Below are 16,226 nucleotides of genomic sequence, written 5' to 3'. Positions count from 1 at the left end.
TTCTAAACGTACGTTTATGAGAAGCAAAAATTTCTAGCTTATGCGTTCACGTTGGAAAAGTTTGGTTATCATTAAGAAATTAGATGAGAATTTTTTTCCTTTTCTACCAACTTTATCCTTTGTTTTCTTCTATACAAAAATGCAAGTAACCATATAACTTTTACAATAATTCTTTGTATATGTTTTTTATTCCAATTTTTTTTTCATACAAATTTATTTCAATCACGCTCCAGATAAAAAATTTATTATTTTTTGTTTATATAAATTCTTTTTTTTATCCTTTATTATACTATATTTATGTTGTGTATAAATTTTTTTATTTTTTATTTGGTTTTATTCGTATGAATTTTATTTACTTTTTATTATATTTTGTTTTATATAATATATGTTGTTGATCGTAATTATTATATACGATGTTTGCATGTTTTTTCCGTTTTTATTGTACTTCTGACTGTATTTTATTTTTGTCTTTATTATATATTAATTATAAGTAACAAAAGAGTCATAAATAATAAAAATTTATAGTCTAAAATAATACTAAATTAAAGAATACTAACGGTACTAAAAAAAATTATAGACATTTCCTTTTTCTTTGACATTATACAATGTATAATACTATCTTTCATATTTTTATTTTTATTGTATTTATTTTATTTATATGATAAATATTTTTTATATTATTTTTTTAGTGTTCTGTTTTTTCATGTATATTATTATTTTTAATTGTTTTCTAGTTCATATGAATTTTTTTTATTATATGATTTTTTTTATGATATTTCGTATTATTTTTTATGTATTTTATTAGTGTTTTATCATGTCTCTTAATAAGATCTATTCAAATATCTAAAGTAAAATAATAGAATAATATAAAAAATTATTTAAATTGATGTCTCTTTTAGTAATTTTTCATCTAAAAGTGATTTTGAGTAGTATAATCCAAACAACATTTATTTTACTATAATCCATTTTGATATAAAGATTGCCAAACATAAATCACGTTAACACAAACTTATTTTTCATCAAAAGCAAATTTACAAAATCAATTTTATACAAACTATAGTTTACAAACTGTAATCCAAACACACACTAAATATTTTCTTTATGGTATTCTACACTACAATTAAGGAGTCGGTACTAATTTCCCCCAGGGAAAAAAAAAATGTAAAGGGCTTAAGGCGTTGATAATTAATAATTTGGTATCTCGTTTTTTTCCGCTAACTTAAAAATATAAAGCGCAAAATTTTAGAAGCAATTTTCCCGCCAAAACCAGAGAACCGCAACTACGCACGAAACGCGTTTCCAGAATATTCTCCGTCACTCCTCCGCCACCGGACGCCGTCGGAATGGTAATTCGTTTTCCTCTCTCGCTGGAATGATTCCTCTGTTATCTTTGTTGATCTGCGTTTGTATCTTAATCGATTGGATTCCTCCCCTTCGTTGTTTATGTTTTTGTTTTTCTGTTCGGTTCTATTTGATGCCGTAATTTGGATTAGAGAAGGATCAAAATTAGGCCTAACGAGAAGCGAAACCTAAAATGGAACTTTTTTTTTTTTAAGTTTCCCCTGTTGGAGTTTCGAATTATTTGAGTTGGAGTGCTCTCTTTGTGTTTGTGAAAATGCCAGTTGTGGTGTTTGTGAAATTACAATTTGGTTGACGTGTTCTCATTGTGTTGCTGCAGTCGAAGAAAAGGGGTCTTTCATTGGAAGAGAAGCGTGAGAAGATGCTTGAAATCTTCTATGAGTCTCAAGACTTCTTCCTGGTTGGCATAAAATTCACACTTAGCTTGCACATTTTGATGTTAATCTGAATGAGTGTTTGCTTTGATCATTTATTTCATTGCCGATTACTAAATAGTTGTTATCGTTGTTCTTGTTGTTTCAGCTTAAGGAGCTGGAGAAGATGGGTCCTAAGAAAGGTGTTATCACTCAGTCTGTGAAAGATGTTGTTCAAAGTTTAGTGGATGATGATCTTGTTTCCAAAGATAAGATAGGAACTTCTGTAAGTTTTGAAATCACTTAATGTTATGTATGCATTGCCATGGGAACATTGTCAAAGACACAAAATATGTTGCTTATTATTTATGCTTCTATAATGCATATTTATACTTTTGCCTATCAGGTATATTTCTGGAGTCTTCCTAGCTGTGCTGGAAATCAGGTGAAGTTCCAATCACCAGAGCTACAATGTCTTTGGCCATGTAATGTTTGATATGATTGTAAATGTCCGCTGTAAAAGTAACCAAATAAACTCAATGCACAGCTTAGGAATGTGCGTAACAAACTCGACTCTGATCTACAAAGCAGTAAGAAGCGGCATGCTGAACTTGTTGACCAATGCGAGGCACTAAAGAAGGGGCGAGAGGAATCCGTGAGTTATAGTCTCTTCCCCACCTATATTCCAGTTAGTTCTACTTCTGTGTCATTGTATTTCTCAATGTTGAATGTGAAACAGGATGAACGAGCGGAGGCCCTAGCAGATCTCAAAGCCATTGAGCTGAAGCATAATGAGTTGAAGGTTGGATTATAGTTTATTAGTTGGTAATGTATATCATGGGTATAAAGTCAGTCTTATTTGTAACAGTCGAATATCTTTTAACTATTTCAGGATGAGTTGGCACAGTACAGAGATAATGATCCAGCTGCTTTTGAAGCAATGAGTTACGATATGCTTTTCTATTTTCTTTATATGTACAATACATTAACGTTTCAGAAGATTAATAATCTTCATACCTTGGTATACTTTGGAAGTTTGGACCCTGATGTTTCTGGTATTATTATTGGCAGAGGAAGCAATTGAAGTTGCTCATGCATCAGCCAACAGATGGACAGGTTTTACCTTCCATGTTTAACTTTCTATTTTGTTTTATTTTAAAATTATTTTCTTGTGTTTCTGTTTTCCTGCATGGTTTTGATTCTAGGATAGGAGGGAGAAATGGCATGTCTAGTATAATTAAATGCACACGGTGATGGCGATACATATATTTATTTGTTGTGCCCAATATTTTATGCAGATAACATTTTCACCCTGAGACAATGGTGTTCAAACAACTTCCCACAGGCTAAAGAGCAACTTGAAAACATGTACAGGGAGGTCAGTCATTTGATTTTACCTAATCATCAGCTAATTTGTTGGGACTTATTTTGCTTCAAATATTTATTTCAATTGAATGGAATGATATAGCTTGGTAACTGCAGCAAGCTTACCACATAAAATATCCTCTAGTGTGCCCCATCTTAAACATGCTTTGTTGTCATTGTCTTCTCCTGTTTGTTTTTCATTTCTGTTTTGCACCTGGCGTCTCCATGCAGGTTGGTATAACAGACGATTTTGACTATTTGGAGTTAGCTCCTCTTCCACTCAAAGAAGTTGCTGATTAATTACATAGCCTATCGAAATGCGTAGTTGTGCACTGCTGACTCCAGTGTTTCTCTCGAACACTGACAATTAGAATAAAATTTGATCAAGTATGCCAATGACATCTTCATTTATAGGGAAATGGTTTGTTATTTTCTTCTTTCTTGTTGTCTTGAACCAATGACCTCTCCAGAGACTTGTTGCTTCGAGATGCAACATACGTAATTTGCTTTAATCTTTTTCTGCCTCTATTTTGTTTTCCCAACTTGACTGAGGTTGGTATTGCTCACTTTAAGGAGGATTTGCAGTGTGATTTATTGATGGTTTCTTTTTCTTAATAATCTATATTAGCCTTAGAAAATCTTATTTTTTAAGTAATTTTCTTAATTCTGAATTGGTGGTTACTTGCAATCCTAGAGCCTCCCAAATTTCATTTTTTCTACTTATTGCAATCTACCTTGCCAACAGCAGCTCATTCCCTTCTTAAAGTGATCATACAAAGCTAGCTTTGTTCTTAACTGTAAATTTTCACCAGGGTTGTATGATATATTTCTCTGTAACTGTATCATTTAGTCAACTACCTTAACGATTTTATACTTTCAATGACAAGTCCATAGTTTTGTGTAATTCTCTTTGCTCTATATCATAATAATCAATAAGTAGTCTAATAAGACGTCATTTTCCTTGCTCACTAAATAGTTTTTACCACTTGGCCACTTGGAAGTTGTTTAATTAACATGCACCCAAAATTGTTATTTTTTATTTGTCTGATCCTTAATTGGTCTGTAGTGTCTTGGCATTCATGTTGCTTTGTACCCCAAAAAGAACTAAAATGAGGTGTCTTGCACCGTCATAATGCCACTTAAGAGTCTTCGAAAACAAAGGTTTTACAATAAAGCATTTATAGTTTGATCGTGTAAATTAATTTAAACAAAGTTAACTAAATCTAAAATAAGTACCAAAATAAAGGTTTTATCCCTGTGCTGTTTGTTGATGAGAATTTGGGTTTATTTGCTGAATCTAGTAATATAGCATTGTAGACTAGCCATATCCAACTGTATACAACAATACAATATAACACATCAATTTGATTCATAACTCTAGAACTTTAGGACATGCTTACCACATATTAGTCTCAACTAAATCGGTAGGGTAAAAAATAAATTAGAAGGCAACGGTTGCAATAAAATACTAAAGTACCATCATCATAAAACTTCAAACCAAGTCTCAGCAACATCAGAATTAATTGGAAAAATCTAGAAAAGGCAAAATTTGATTGCAAAAGACAATAAAAAACTACATGTGTCCCTGGGTTTCAAACAGAAATGAAGAATCAATCCTCATCTTCAATGACCTTGGTGCCCAACCCCTTGATCTCTTCCTTGGGGATTTCAACAACAGTGACCAGTGAGTACAGCTCTTCCTTTGCATCTTCATCATCGTTCCTCTTGCGAGCAATGCGTACCCTAATCCTCCTTGGGACACTTCGGATACCCTGGCTCCAGACAAATTTGTTCAGCTTCACATCTACTCTCACGTCATTGGTCCCCATGGCTTTTTGGGCAAACTTCCTTATCTCCTTAATGGCATTGGGAGCCTTCTTCTTGAATGTGCTGTCCATACACAACGACAATCCAAGCAAAAACTAGTCATGTATCAGACATTATCTTATTGAATAACATACATGAATTATGCCTCAATTACTAAACATTCATATAAACAAAATAAATAACAGCAAAAACTTTTATGATGTTCCTCGTTAATATATCAAATACACAACAGGAATTATGGATAGTGTTGATAATAAAAGAATAAAAACAGAAGATAAAATCTAGAGTTATATACTTAGGTAAAAGCCATCTATCAATAATCAATATAGAGCATGGGCACAACAATTTTTGTATGAATAATCCATCCAGTTACTTGAAAAACAAAACATTTGGCTCCATAATATAAATCACCTTATGCTCCAACTGAAATTATTATGTTCAAACTTGAGTTCCTAATAATTCTTTTTCTTCGTATTATTTTTTTACAGTTCCTAATCAATTTTATTCTACAACCACCGTAAACTCTAAGATCCTGAGAACATGTTTTGAGTTAAACATATGGAAAGCACTAGGTAATTAGGGTTCAACATGATACACTGAAATAAAAGAAAAAAGAAAAGAAAAGTCAGATCTGAAATTGGGAAGAAATGGAATACCAGCCATGCAGGCGCTTATGGAGATTGATGGTGTATTCTCTGGTAACCACCTCCTCCTTCCTACCCTTCGCCTTCTCCACCATTCTCGATCACCACGGTTCACTTACCTACACAACAAACACTGATCCATCAATCACATTAAATACCCTAACTTTATAAATTCAAATCTGAACTTCCAAAAATTTCTGCAAGATAGTAGTCGAGGTACCTTTGGTTCCAGAACTTTGAGAGGCAGCGTAGAAGTTGAAAGACGGAGGAGAGCGAATGAAGCTATCGCCCTAACATAACAAGAAGCTAAAACCCTAACCCTAATGGGCCGATCTCAATTATGGGCTTTAAGGCCTAATTTAATTTTGATAAAAACTTTTTTCAACTAATTGGCCAAACTGTCCAAAAATGTGAAAAAAAAAAAACGTCACTTTAACTTCTAGGCTGTATTCACCTAGAAACAAAATTATGTTTGACAAATGTAATATGCACAAAAATATTTTATTACGAGACATTGAATTAGTATATTTTGTATTTATCCTGATTCTTGACAGAAAAGATATAGAGACACAATTTATTTTTTATTATTTTTGTTAATTTTTTTATAATTATATTTTTTTATTATAAATTTTTTTCAATTTTTTTGAATAAAATAATAAAATAAATTGGACATTCATAAGAGGGGTGTACATAGACTGGGGTGAAACTGAATTTGTCTTAATCCAAATTCGACCTTAAATATACACCGAGTCTATTTTTTAGATCCTAACCCATTCCTAGACTTGATGAAATCTAAACATTTTCGGACCACAATTATACTGAATCTAAACCGGGTGAAAACCGTGCCTTTAAAGTTTTAACAATAATTTATAAAGAAACTTATTTATGATGCACTTATTTATAAAAAAAACTTGTTATAAAAGTTGATATCCATATTTGAACTTGAATTTGTCCATAAATTCTAATTTGATGCTTTTTGGATCTATTTTCTAATTCAACAAGTGTGATTAAAAATAAAATAATAAACTTATAATTAATATAACATAATATTATAATTAATTTAAAACATATGTATATTTTTTAGTTCTCTTAGGGTACACATGGATCGAATGAAGTCGAGCCTTGATTCGGATCCAACCCTAAATAATGACCAGGTTTATTTTTGAGATCCGGTCCTGACCCTAAATCTGGTGAAATCATACCAAATTAGTCCCTATAATGTTTGGATAATTACCATATATTCATAATTTGTTTTAATTTATCATCAAATAAAATATAAAAATATTAATTTATGTATCTCTCCTTTATATCTTATATTTTGTGTCTTGTCTTATTTTATTCTTAAAATCAAACACATCCTTAATTACAAGTCTTAACAAAAAAAAAAACTCTTTTAATTACAAGTATCAAAATCCCTGTCCAAGAAAAAAATAAACAGAATAAGGTAATTTTATAATAAAAAATTGATTAATATTTGATAATTAAAAGTTAATTTTCTATATGTATTCTATTAGAAACTCACCTATCCTTTGTGTATTCTTTATCAATGTACTTGAATTTTGTCTTCAATTTTAATAAATGAAATATCTATTCTTCTCAAAAGTAAAGTAAAATAAAACAAACCATTTATATCGTCTAGTTTGAATAAATAGTTTAATTAATCTCTTTTTAAAAAAATAGTTTAAACAATAAATACTTATATTAAAAGTAATTTATAAATATATTATTTTATATTTAGTTTTTTAGTTTTAAAAGTATTTATTTTAATAGAAATATGATAAAAAAAATTTATTATGAGAGAAGTAACTTTTTTTAATTTCTCTATAAACACTTATATTATTTCTTAAAAAATTATAATTTAATTTTAAAACTTATACCAAACATTAATACTACTACATTTCATAAATAAAAAACTTAAAAAAATAATTTTTGAAACAAATGGAACATCACGTTAAAATCACATTTATTATAATAAATGTTAATGATAAAAATAAAAAATTAAACGATAAGAATAATTCTAAAATTTGACAAAAATTATAAAAAGCAAAAAATATATTTTAACTAAATCTAATTGACTAATAGTTTATAGATTAATTTTTTTAGTAAAACAAAATTATAAAAAAAATTATTATATACTTTGCACATGTTATTAGTAAAAACCAATTGAAAAACAATGAGAAGACACATAAGAAAAGAAAAGAAAAAACAAATTTATTTATAAAAATAAATAACGTATTATCAGCTTGCTGTCCGTTTGCGTTTGTGATATGTGATTTGTGAATTGGGTTTGTTTGTGGGCCCCACATCATGCAGAACCAGCCAACCATTGCCGTCCATTGCAATTTACAACGGTTCAATCATCTTTCAAATTTTAAGAAACCCGAAACCAAAGAATAAATAAAATAAATTAAAACTCGTGTTTAAATTTTAGGTCGTTGATTTCAGTTCAATTGTTGATTAATAAAAAATCAAGTAAAATTCAAATCGGTTGAATCCAGTTGTGCATATGATATTGGACCAATCACTTAAAACACAACCATGTGGCACACTGGCACCAAAGCAAATCAAACCACGAATATTCTTAGGTATTTATGTTTTACAAATTATGATTATTATGATGATGCATTATTTTCACTAATTATATACTAACACTACTTCAATACTAAAATTTTGTTAAATAAAGACTATGATAATTAATTGTACTTATGAATATTTGATTTTGATAATCTAACGTTTTGGAAATTTCAAAAAACCCAATCTGATTCATGATTGGTTGGACCTCGATTCTCTCTACACCAAAACAGCTAGACTGTGTAACGTGCAGGAAATAAGAGCCGTACACGTGGCATAAATCAACGGCTAGTAATGAGTAGCTATATAATTAGCCAGAGTGGCTGCTTCATTGCCAAAGATTCTCCCAACCCAAAAGAAAACAAACCAAACCAAACCACCTTTGCTCTTTGGTCTTTGCTGTCTCTAATTCTCTCCCTTATAAACCATCTCATTCTTCATTTCCTCATTCAACTAAGTTTCACTCTCTTCTCTTCTCTTCTCTTCTCTTGCTTCTAATTCAATTCATTTCATTACAATGGAGGTCTTGAGAGTTCAGCTTTTTGTTGTGTCCATGGTGGCTCTTGCTTTTGCCTATTTGGCTCCTTCCATTGATGCTCAACCTCTTGCTCCTGCCCCAGCTCCAACTAGTGATGGTACATTTTAATTATATATACTATATGCTTTTTTTTTAATTATTATAATGTCGTTCGATTCATGTAACCGATACACATGTTATTTGAATTCTATGCAGGTATATCTGTAGACCAAGGAGTTGCCTATGTGCTAATGTTGTTGGCTTTGGTTCTCACCTACATAATTCATTAGGCTTTTGCAAATTCGGAAGGCCTAATTCATTGGATCGAATCGGATTGGATTCATCCATTGACTATGGATATTTTTTTGGGCTATTTTTTAATTTTTGTTTATACTTAGCTCTCCTGTCTGTACTTAATTGTTTGCAGTCTATTCTTTGAATGAAACTTATTTGATATTGGTGGGGGTGTGTCACATTCACTTTCTCTCTCTAGTGTATATTTTTGCCATTAATTCTTGGTTCCACTTTTATTCCACATTATGAATTGTAGAAAAGTTGTCCCATTGAAAAAAAATGAAAGTGAGTCAGAATCTCTTCAAGGGATTTGGTAGGGGAATGGGGGTTGTGGGGGTGTGGAATAGTAATAAACAGCTTTTGCTTTTGGCTTTTTTTTTTCTTCTGGTTCCTTTTTTTTCAATTTAGTAATGAAGAATAGTTTTACAACCTGTTCTCCACAAAACAACTTGCAAGTTGCAATGCTCAATTCGCTTTCACAAAACAAACTAATAGCAATTCAGATTAGCTTATGTTTAGGTTGTAACAAAAGATGAATTTGAATATGAGTAACGGATGAATTTGCAAGAATGTCTTCGCAAAGAATTGACATCAAAGTTAACTTAACGTGCCATAGGGACGTCTCTTTTCCTGGATAAATTGGATTAGTTTTTATGTTTAGACTTTTACTTAATAACAAAAAGGAAAATATAAACATTAAAGTCCAATTTGAATGGCACATAAATAGCAAAATACAAATTCGTCAACAACTTGTTCAGTTGTTTGTATAAAATAATAAATAATTCATTTATAACTTGAAAATGGATTCTCTTTCACATGTTTTTTAGTCTCACTTAAATTTTATATGATGCCAAATTACACTATACAAGACTAATTTAATATGCTCAATAATATTAGTCTCTCAATTACCAACATTTTGATAAACTAATCTTGGGCCCCTTTTCTTGATTTAGGAGACTACTACAATCCTGATATGAATTTCCACCTTAAAAAAATGATTTTGAGATATACACTGATTGAACTGAAGGAAGATCAATCTTGAAAGACACTTTTAGAATAAAAAAAAAAAATCCTGAAAGACACTTTTATGTTCAATTCTTGTCACCTTACTCTGGTCTGTTCAATGGTTTCACACATACTAGTGGTCATCATGCACAATATGGTGCCTGCAAAATTCTGGCTTAATCATAGCCACCAACAAATCCAACAACAGCAACAGCACAAAATGATATTTATCTTATAGACAAGTGATCTCAGGTTCAACTTTTCCAGACTATTGTACAAGTGCACTCTCAAAGGTGCAAAAGTTGATAGCTAACATGAAAATGATAAATACACAAGCCATTAAACTGCGATGTTGGATGCGACGCAACATTCATTGAACTAAAACAAACTAATGCGTAGTGTGGATATCGGATTGTATTACATTTGAGAATATGGACCTGCTCAAAGTGCCATCTCAGCCTGCAAAGCTGCCAATTCGTCTTCTTCTTGAGTTCGTTTTGCAGGGACGGGCCGAGTAGGTTGCCGGCCGGCTGGGACTTGCACCGGGGCAGCAGGAGCTGTAGTTGCTGGTTGAAGAAGCTGTTCTTCCAATTCAGCACCCTCCAGTTCTTCAAGCTCAGCTTCCAATTCATCCTAAAAAGGGAAGACATAAAATTCAGAATGCATTGAAGACATGCTAAAAAAATGTGACACTACACAATGAATACAGATTTTGCAAACCATACAGCAGAATATATATGGTAAACAATTTTAAGATCACCTCATCGAAATCAGCTGCTGCACCAATTGGAGCAGACAGTGCTTCCTGAATCTGCTTCATGTTTTCGGTTTGCTCATTGATCTCATCCATGGTCTTGTCAACATCATCAATATTCCTGGAAAAAGTTAATTAAAAAATATATAAGACATCATGTGAAGAATAAGCTGTAAGAAAACCGATATATCATCGCATAAGTTGCACTACATACGTTGCTTTCTGCATAGCCTTCATAGCCGATGCTCCAGATCTTAATGCATCTACTGTTTCTGTGGTGGCTTTGGCACCTTCCAACATTATCATCTGGAACACAAGTTTCCAACATAAGATGCAAATCAAAGATAATAAACTAAAACATTTTATGGACAAATTCTATTGGAATATCGGATAAACACCTGATCATGAATGCGCAACTGGAAATTCCCAAGTTGCTCTATCTGTTGCTCATATAGCCTTTTCCTCTTCAAACATTGTATTGCCGCTGCATGAAACAGAATGCACAAATCTCAGGTGACAATAGAAGTGAAGGTGGGAGGAATGGAGGCATTAAAAAACTATTGTATTGAACAAGAACACGAGTAATGCAGTATACCCCTTTTGTTCTTCGCCCTTGTGAATTCTTTCGCCTTTTCAACTTCAGCTGAAACCTTCTTAAGGAGAACTTTCTCCTTTTTCTCCAGCATTTCAAGCGTCTATAAGATTCACAAACCAAAACAGTCAAATTGAGAAAAATTTTCCACGAAGGCATAAAATTAATACTATACGAAAAGGAAAAGGGTAACAAAAATCTACGTATGATACTACACGATGCAGAAACTTTGGATAATGACACGTTTAAACTTTGGAAACATTATTATCCTCCAGCCATGAATAAAAGATTTTGTAAAATTCTTATCATCTATGATCTAACCATGATCAAGCAATCTCCCTACAAACAACTTGTCATCTACTCTCGCGAGTTTCAAAAGGCAATATCCATAATCTTGGGGGAATGATTTGTACTAGGAATCACTGAATCAAAGTTGCCATAGGAACAAGATTAAGTGAAATTACAAGGCAGCTGAGGAATTTAATTGCAACATAAAGCTAGAGCTCAAAAACACAGCATACTCATCAAAATTAACAACTAATTTCAATCCAAACAGTTGCACTATTACATATACATCTAATATGAACAAAGCATGGGAAACATTTAAAAATGAAGCAATCACCGGTGAACCATCATAAATAGGAATAATGATGAGTGAATTACCTCGTTTAACTTATCCAAAGTGGTTAAAGCATTGGTTTCCTGTTTAGGTTTACCAAACATGCGCCCAAACATAGACATGGTTGATCCTTATAGATTAATATGTATAGATGTAGATTCAAACTCCTTTACAATAGTACCCTTCTTCGTTGCAGAACCGATCTTCCTGAAAAAGTGAAAAAAGGAAACAATTTCAATCGCGAAATATTTACAATAGCAAACAAAGAAAGAATAAAACCCCAAAACAAAACAGAAAAAAGTGGCTGTGATATGAACCAACCCCTTCTAGAAAAATCAGATTTTGGAGTGAGATCGATAGAGAAGTCAACAAAGAGATCAGAACTTGAGATCTGGGTATTGTAAAGGAAACGCAAAAGAGGAAAGAAAGACCGGTAGTTTTAGTTTTAGTTTTAATCCCCTTCAAGCGTGTTGTTTCGGTGTTTGGAGGTTCAAAGAGGAGAAAAGAAGCAACCTTGAACCTTGTCTGTTGTCTTTTTTTCTTTTTTCTTTCTTTTTTCCACCCCCTCCACGTGGCGCGAAATTCATAGGCCAGGCCCATTAGGCCCAAACATAAATTCAGACAAAAAAAGTGTTTTTCTCTTGACAAAAAAGGCTAGGGTTTTTCCGATATTTGTGTTGTCTCGTTGTTTCACACTTTCACTTTCTCATCAGAAGAGAGATATAGAGAAAGGAAGAAGCCAATGGCGGAAGCTACGGCGGAGCAATTGGCCGCGACGACCATAAACGACGACGGGATCGTTCCGAAAGCGGAGTTCTCGGATAGGGTTCCGATCAATTCCATAATCTCGCGGGCCGATGGTGGGTCGGGCCTAGCGGGCAAGAAGGCCCGCGTGGGCGGGTGGGTAAAGACGGGTAGGAAAGCCGACAAGGACGCATTCGCTTTCTTGGAGCTCAACGACGGATCATGCCCCGGGAACCTGCAGGTGATCGTGGAGGCGGGGCTTGTCGCCGGCGAGCTGTCTCAGGTGGTACCGACGGGGACCTGCGTGGTGCTTGACGGCGAGCTTAAGTTGCCGCCGGAAGGGGCGAAGCAGAAGGTGGAGCTAAGGGCGGAGAAGGTTGTTCATGTGGGACCCGTCGACCCTGCCAAGTACCCTCTTCCGAAAATGAGGCTCACACTTGAATTCTTAAGGGACTTCGTTCACCTTCGCTCTAGAACCAACACGGTAATTTCCTAAAGTTTCAGTTTTTTGTATTTATTTTGTTTGTTTTTGGTTATTGTAATAGATCATTATGGAAATTAGGGTTTCAACTTGACTTGGATCAATCTTAGATTAGTTGGAGTTCATCTAGTGGCATAGATTAGAAAAAATAAAAAATAGTGCTTGATGCATTACTGTTTAATGTGCATCAGTATTGAGTACCAATTTTCTATTTGATTTGTTCAAATGAATGGAAGGTGATTATGGACAAGAGTGGGAAGTTTTGTTGTGTGTTTACCCTGAGATCAAATTTTATTATATTTCCTGTTCTTAGATCAAGATTCTTTGTTGACAGCATTGGATTGTTGTGTACAATTGCAGATATCTGCTGTTGCTCGAATTAGAAATGCTCTTGCTTATGCCACACACACTTTTTTCAATAAGCACGGGTTTCTATATGTGCACACACCAATAATCACGACTAGTGATTGTGAGGGCGCTGGTGAAATGTTTCAAGTAACAACTTTGCTCAGTGAAGCCGAGAGACTGGAGAAGGAACTAATACATAATCCTCCTCCAACAGAAGCCGAGGTGGAAGCTGCTAGAGTTGTTGTTAAGGAGAAAGGGGAAATTGTTTCCCAATTGAAATCTGCCAAAGCAAGTAAGAAGGAAATTGGCGCTGCTGTGGATGAGCTTAAAAAATCAAAGGATACTCTATCGAAGCTGGAGGAGAGATCCAAACTTAAACCCGGTATTCCTAAGAAGGATGATGGAAACGTGGACTATGCCAAAGATTTCTTTGCTCGTCAAGCGTTCTTGACTGTTTCAGGCCAACTTCAAGTTGAGTCATATGCTTGTGCTCTAAGTAGTGTATACACCTTTGGGCCAACATTTCGTGCAGAGAATTCTCACACTTCTAGACATTTAGCAGAATTTTGGATGGTAGAACCAGAACTTGCTTTTGCAGAGTTGAAGGTATATTGGCCTTGAACTCATTCTCAGTTGTTCTATTATTATAAGTTTAAGAGAATATATGGCTATTCTTTTCTTACTATTTCCATGTCTAAATTTAATCATTAAGCATATTATTTGTTGCTATTATTAGTGCCAATGATATGCTCCTTGGTGTAGGTCTTATGCTTTTGAAAAACACAACTTTTCATTATTGTGCAGGATGACATGAACTGTGCCGAGGCATACGTGAAATTTTTGTGTCAGTGGTTACTTGACAATTGCCTAGAAGATATGAAGTTCATGGCTGATAAGTTTGATAAAGGTTGCATTGATCGTTTGAAAATGGTTGCTTCTACCCCATTTGTTCGTGTTTCATATACAGAAGCTGTGGAAATACTGGAGGAGGCTGTGAAGAATGGTAAGAAGTTTGATAATGAAGTGAAATGGGGAATTGACTTGGCATCTGAGCATGAAAGGTATTTTAGTTTTATTTTATTTTGGTTTGTGTTTTTCACTTATCAAAGATCTTCTTTCTTATTGACTTAGAGTAACTGATATCTGGGACATGGTGTTATGCAGATACCTTACAGAGGTAAAGTTTCAGAAACCTGTAATTGTGTATAACTATCCAAAAGATATCAAAGCATTCTACATGCGACTAAATGACGACTCAAAGACAGTTGCCGCCATGGATGTACTTGTACCAAAGGTATCTGTCCTGCATATTTGATTTGATTTTAAACATATCTTGTGTTCCTGGCTAGTAGCTATTGGTAATATTTTTAGATACCTAGTGCCTCTTCTCTTGGTGAACATAAAGCATGAATGTAAATTTCAGGTTGGTGAATTGATCGGTGGAAGCCAAAGAGAAGAGCGATATGATGTGATCGTTCAAAGGTTCGAAATATGAATGCTATATATACATTATAGATCACAAATTGTGTTCTCTTTCATTTTTTTATAACTATTTCATTTTTATGTTGCAGGATAAAGGAGATGGGGCTTCCTCTTGAGCCATATGAATGGTACCTTGATCTGAGGCGGTATGGAACCGTGAAACACTCTGGATTCGGTCTTGGCTTTGAAAGGATGATTCTTTTTGCAACTGGCCTTGAAAATATTAGAGATGTGATTCCCTTCCCTCGTTATCCTGGTAGGGCAGATCTATGATCATAGTTATGGATCTGTTGCATATGTGACTAGTACAATTTGATTCCACAAGTAGTTGGAGTTATAAATAGAAATCTAGTGAATGCTAGTTTTGATGCAACTCAACCCTGGGACATGTGCTGGGTTATTCTTTGTTTTGCTACATCCATTTGAAAGGATAGAATCTTTATAATTCAATCAAAGTTATTATTTCCAGTCTTGTATTGTACTTCATTCATTATCATAGGTTTGTTTCTGTGAAATGCCAGATTGCTTGAAATTCAAGGTATTTATATATTTTTGGTTGTGAGCTATACACTAGCTAATTCATTTGCCAAAGCTGTTATGGTAACCAAATACATTGATACATAAGATTATAAATCAGTTATACACCAGAGAAAGTAAACCCCAAATTTCTCTAATCAAAGTGGTAGCTCGGAGTTTTGTGTTGGATTAAAAACATATGGAACCTTTAATATCTGGGGCTATTCAACACATGAGAAACAAGCTGCTATTAACTAGGTGCAAAAGATGGAGGAAACATGGTCAATCCAGAGTTTCAAACAGAGAGCTCTAATTTAGTAATTTACTGAGCTAAGATTAAGTTGTTAGTGATGCTCACAATTGATGTAATGAAATGGTCGCCTGAGGAATTTGTCCTTATGTTTTCACTCTTATGCGTCATCGCGTCCTTTCTATTTATACATTACCAACTGGTTAACTACAACCACTGTATACATTGTTACCTTATCAACAATGCTTGTTCCAAAATACTTTAGTTAAAGCAAGTACAAAAAAGCTTTTCAAAGCATTAAAAAGTCTTATTTTTCTACTATTTTCGTTCTGAAATCACTACAACTATTATTATAATCAATACAATTATAATTTTTGCCATTACTTAAAAGAAAATCATAATAGAAAAAGGATATTTTTTAAAGAAAAAAATTTGATCAAAAGACTAAAATAGAATGGAATAAGATGTTTGACACAAAAATAAGATATTTTAAATATTAGAAATT

General features: G+C 33.3%; 4 protein-coding genes across 5 annotated transcripts; 2 read left to right on the top strand and 2 right to left on the bottom strand.

The window, feature by feature from the left end:
- The first annotated feature begins 1,147 nt into the window (after positions 1–1,147).
- LOC112802043 (meiotic nuclear division protein 1 homolog) lies at positions 1,148–3,675 on the top strand. Its single transcript, XM_025845037.3, has 10 exons — positions 1,148–1,346; positions 1,679–1,759; positions 1,882–1,998; positions 2,119–2,157; positions 2,260–2,367; positions 2,452–2,514; positions 2,605–2,656; positions 2,784–2,828; positions 3,011–3,090; positions 3,309–3,675. The coding sequence occupies exons 1-10, from the start codon at positions 1,344–1,346 to the stop codon at positions 3,375–3,377; spliced, it is 657 nt and encodes a 218-aa protein (XP_025700822.1). The 5' UTR covers positions 1,148–1,343; the 3' UTR covers positions 3,378–3,675.
- An 857-nt stretch (positions 3,676–4,532) lies between these two features.
- Positions 4,533–5,891, bottom strand: LOC112802042 (large ribosomal subunit protein eL31). Of its 2 annotated transcripts, none has more exons than XM_025845034.3 (3): positions 5,769–5,891; positions 5,561–5,667; positions 4,533–4,967 (listed from the first exon to the last, which is right to left on the bottom strand). In XM_025845034.3, the coding sequence occupies exons 2-3, from the start codon at positions 5,641–5,643 to the stop codon at positions 4,688–4,690; spliced, it is 363 nt and encodes a 120-aa protein (XP_025700819.1). In that variant the 5' UTR covers positions 5,644–5,667; positions 5,769–5,891; the 3' UTR covers positions 4,533–4,687. The 2 variants fall into 2 exon arrangements, with proteins under 2 accessions (XP_025700819.1, XP_025700821.1); XM_025845036.3 differs by having other exon boundaries at positions 5,561–5,681; positions 5,769–5,879.
- Positions 5,892–10,147: 4,256 nt separating this feature from the next.
- Positions 10,148–12,518, bottom strand: LOC112802041 (vacuolar protein sorting-associated protein 32 homolog 2). The gene is made up of 7 exons (XM_025845033.3): positions 12,222–12,518; positions 11,945–12,107; positions 11,285–11,384; positions 11,088–11,173; positions 10,904–10,995; positions 10,696–10,810; positions 10,148–10,568 (listed from the first exon to the last, which is right to left on the bottom strand). Exons 2-7 carry the CDS (start codon positions 12,020–12,022, stop codon positions 10,377–10,379), a joined length of 663 nt encoding a protein of 220 aa, XP_025700818.1. The 5' UTR covers positions 12,023–12,107; positions 12,222–12,518; the 3' UTR covers positions 10,148–10,376.
- Positions 12,519–12,642: 124 nt separating this feature from the next.
- On the top strand, positions 12,643–15,423 carry LOC112802040 (asparagine--tRNA ligase, cytoplasmic 1). The gene is made up of 6 exons (XM_025845032.3): positions 12,643–13,128; positions 13,486–14,079; positions 14,278–14,534; positions 14,638–14,767; positions 14,897–14,955; positions 15,045–15,423. The coding sequence occupies exons 1-6, from the start codon at positions 12,643–12,645 to the stop codon at positions 15,226–15,228; spliced, it is 1,710 nt and encodes a 569-aa protein (XP_025700817.1). The 3' UTR covers positions 15,229–15,423.
- The last annotated feature ends 803 nt before the right edge of the window (positions 15,424–16,226 follow it).

Source organism: Arachis hypogaea, chromosome 5, assembly GCF_003086295.3.
Source record: "Arachis hypogaea cultivar Tifrunner chromosome 5, arahy.Tifrunner.gnm2.J5K5, whole genome shotgun sequence".
Lineage (NCBI taxonomy): Eukaryota > Viridiplantae > Streptophyta > Magnoliopsida > Fabales > Fabaceae > Arachis > Arachis hypogaea.
This window is presented reverse-complemented; position numbering and strand designations above follow the sequence as displayed.

What these genes read in the sequence shown, in the direction of transcription:
- LOC112802040 (XM_025845032.3), top strand. Translation starts at nt 12,643, where the DNA reads ATGGCGGAAGCTACGGCGGAGCAATTGGCCGCGACGACCATAAACGAC. An exon ending in TTGCTTTTGCAGAGTTGAAG is followed by an intron (nt 14,080 to 14,277) that starts GTATATTGGCCT and finishes ATTATTGTGCAG; the next exon opens with GATGACATGAACTGTGCCGA. An exon ending in TATGATGTGATCGTTCAAAG is followed by an intron (nt 14,956 to 15,044) that starts GTTCGAAATATG and finishes TTTATGTTGCAG; the next exon opens with GATAAAGGAGATGGGGCTTC.
- LOC112802042 (XM_025845034.3), bottom strand. Translation starts at nt 5,643, where the DNA reads ATGGTGGAGAAGGCGAAGGGTAGGAAGGAGGAGGTGGTTACCAGAGAA. An exon ending in CATAAGCGCCTGCATGGCTG is followed by an intron (nt 4,968 to 5,560) that starts GTATTCCATTTC and finishes GTGTATGGACAG; the next exon opens with CACATTCAAGAAGAAGGCTC.
- LOC112802041 (XM_025845033.3), bottom strand. Translation starts at nt 12,022, where the DNA reads ATGTCTATGTTTGGGCGCATGTTTGGTAAACCTAAACAGGAAACCAAT. An exon ending in AGTTGCGCATTCATGATCAG is followed by an intron (nt 10,996 to 11,087) that starts GTGTTTATCCGA and finishes CTTGTGTTCCAG; the next exon opens with ATGATAATGTTGGAAGGTGC. An exon ending in CAGCAGCTGATTTCGATGAG is followed by an intron (nt 10,569 to 10,695) that starts GTGATCTTAAAA and finishes TTCCCTTTTTAG; the next exon opens with GATGAATTGGAAGCTGAGCT.
- LOC112802043 (XM_025845037.3), top strand. An exon ending in AAGATAAGATAGGAACTTCT is followed by an intron (nt 1,999 to 2,118) that starts GTAAGTTTTGAA and finishes TTTGCCTATCAG; the next exon opens with GTATATTTCTGGAGTCTTCC. An exon ending in TGAAGCATAATGAGTTGAAG is followed by an intron (nt 2,515 to 2,604) that starts GTTGGATTATAG and finishes TAACTATTTCAG; the next exon opens with GATGAGTTGGCACAGTACAG.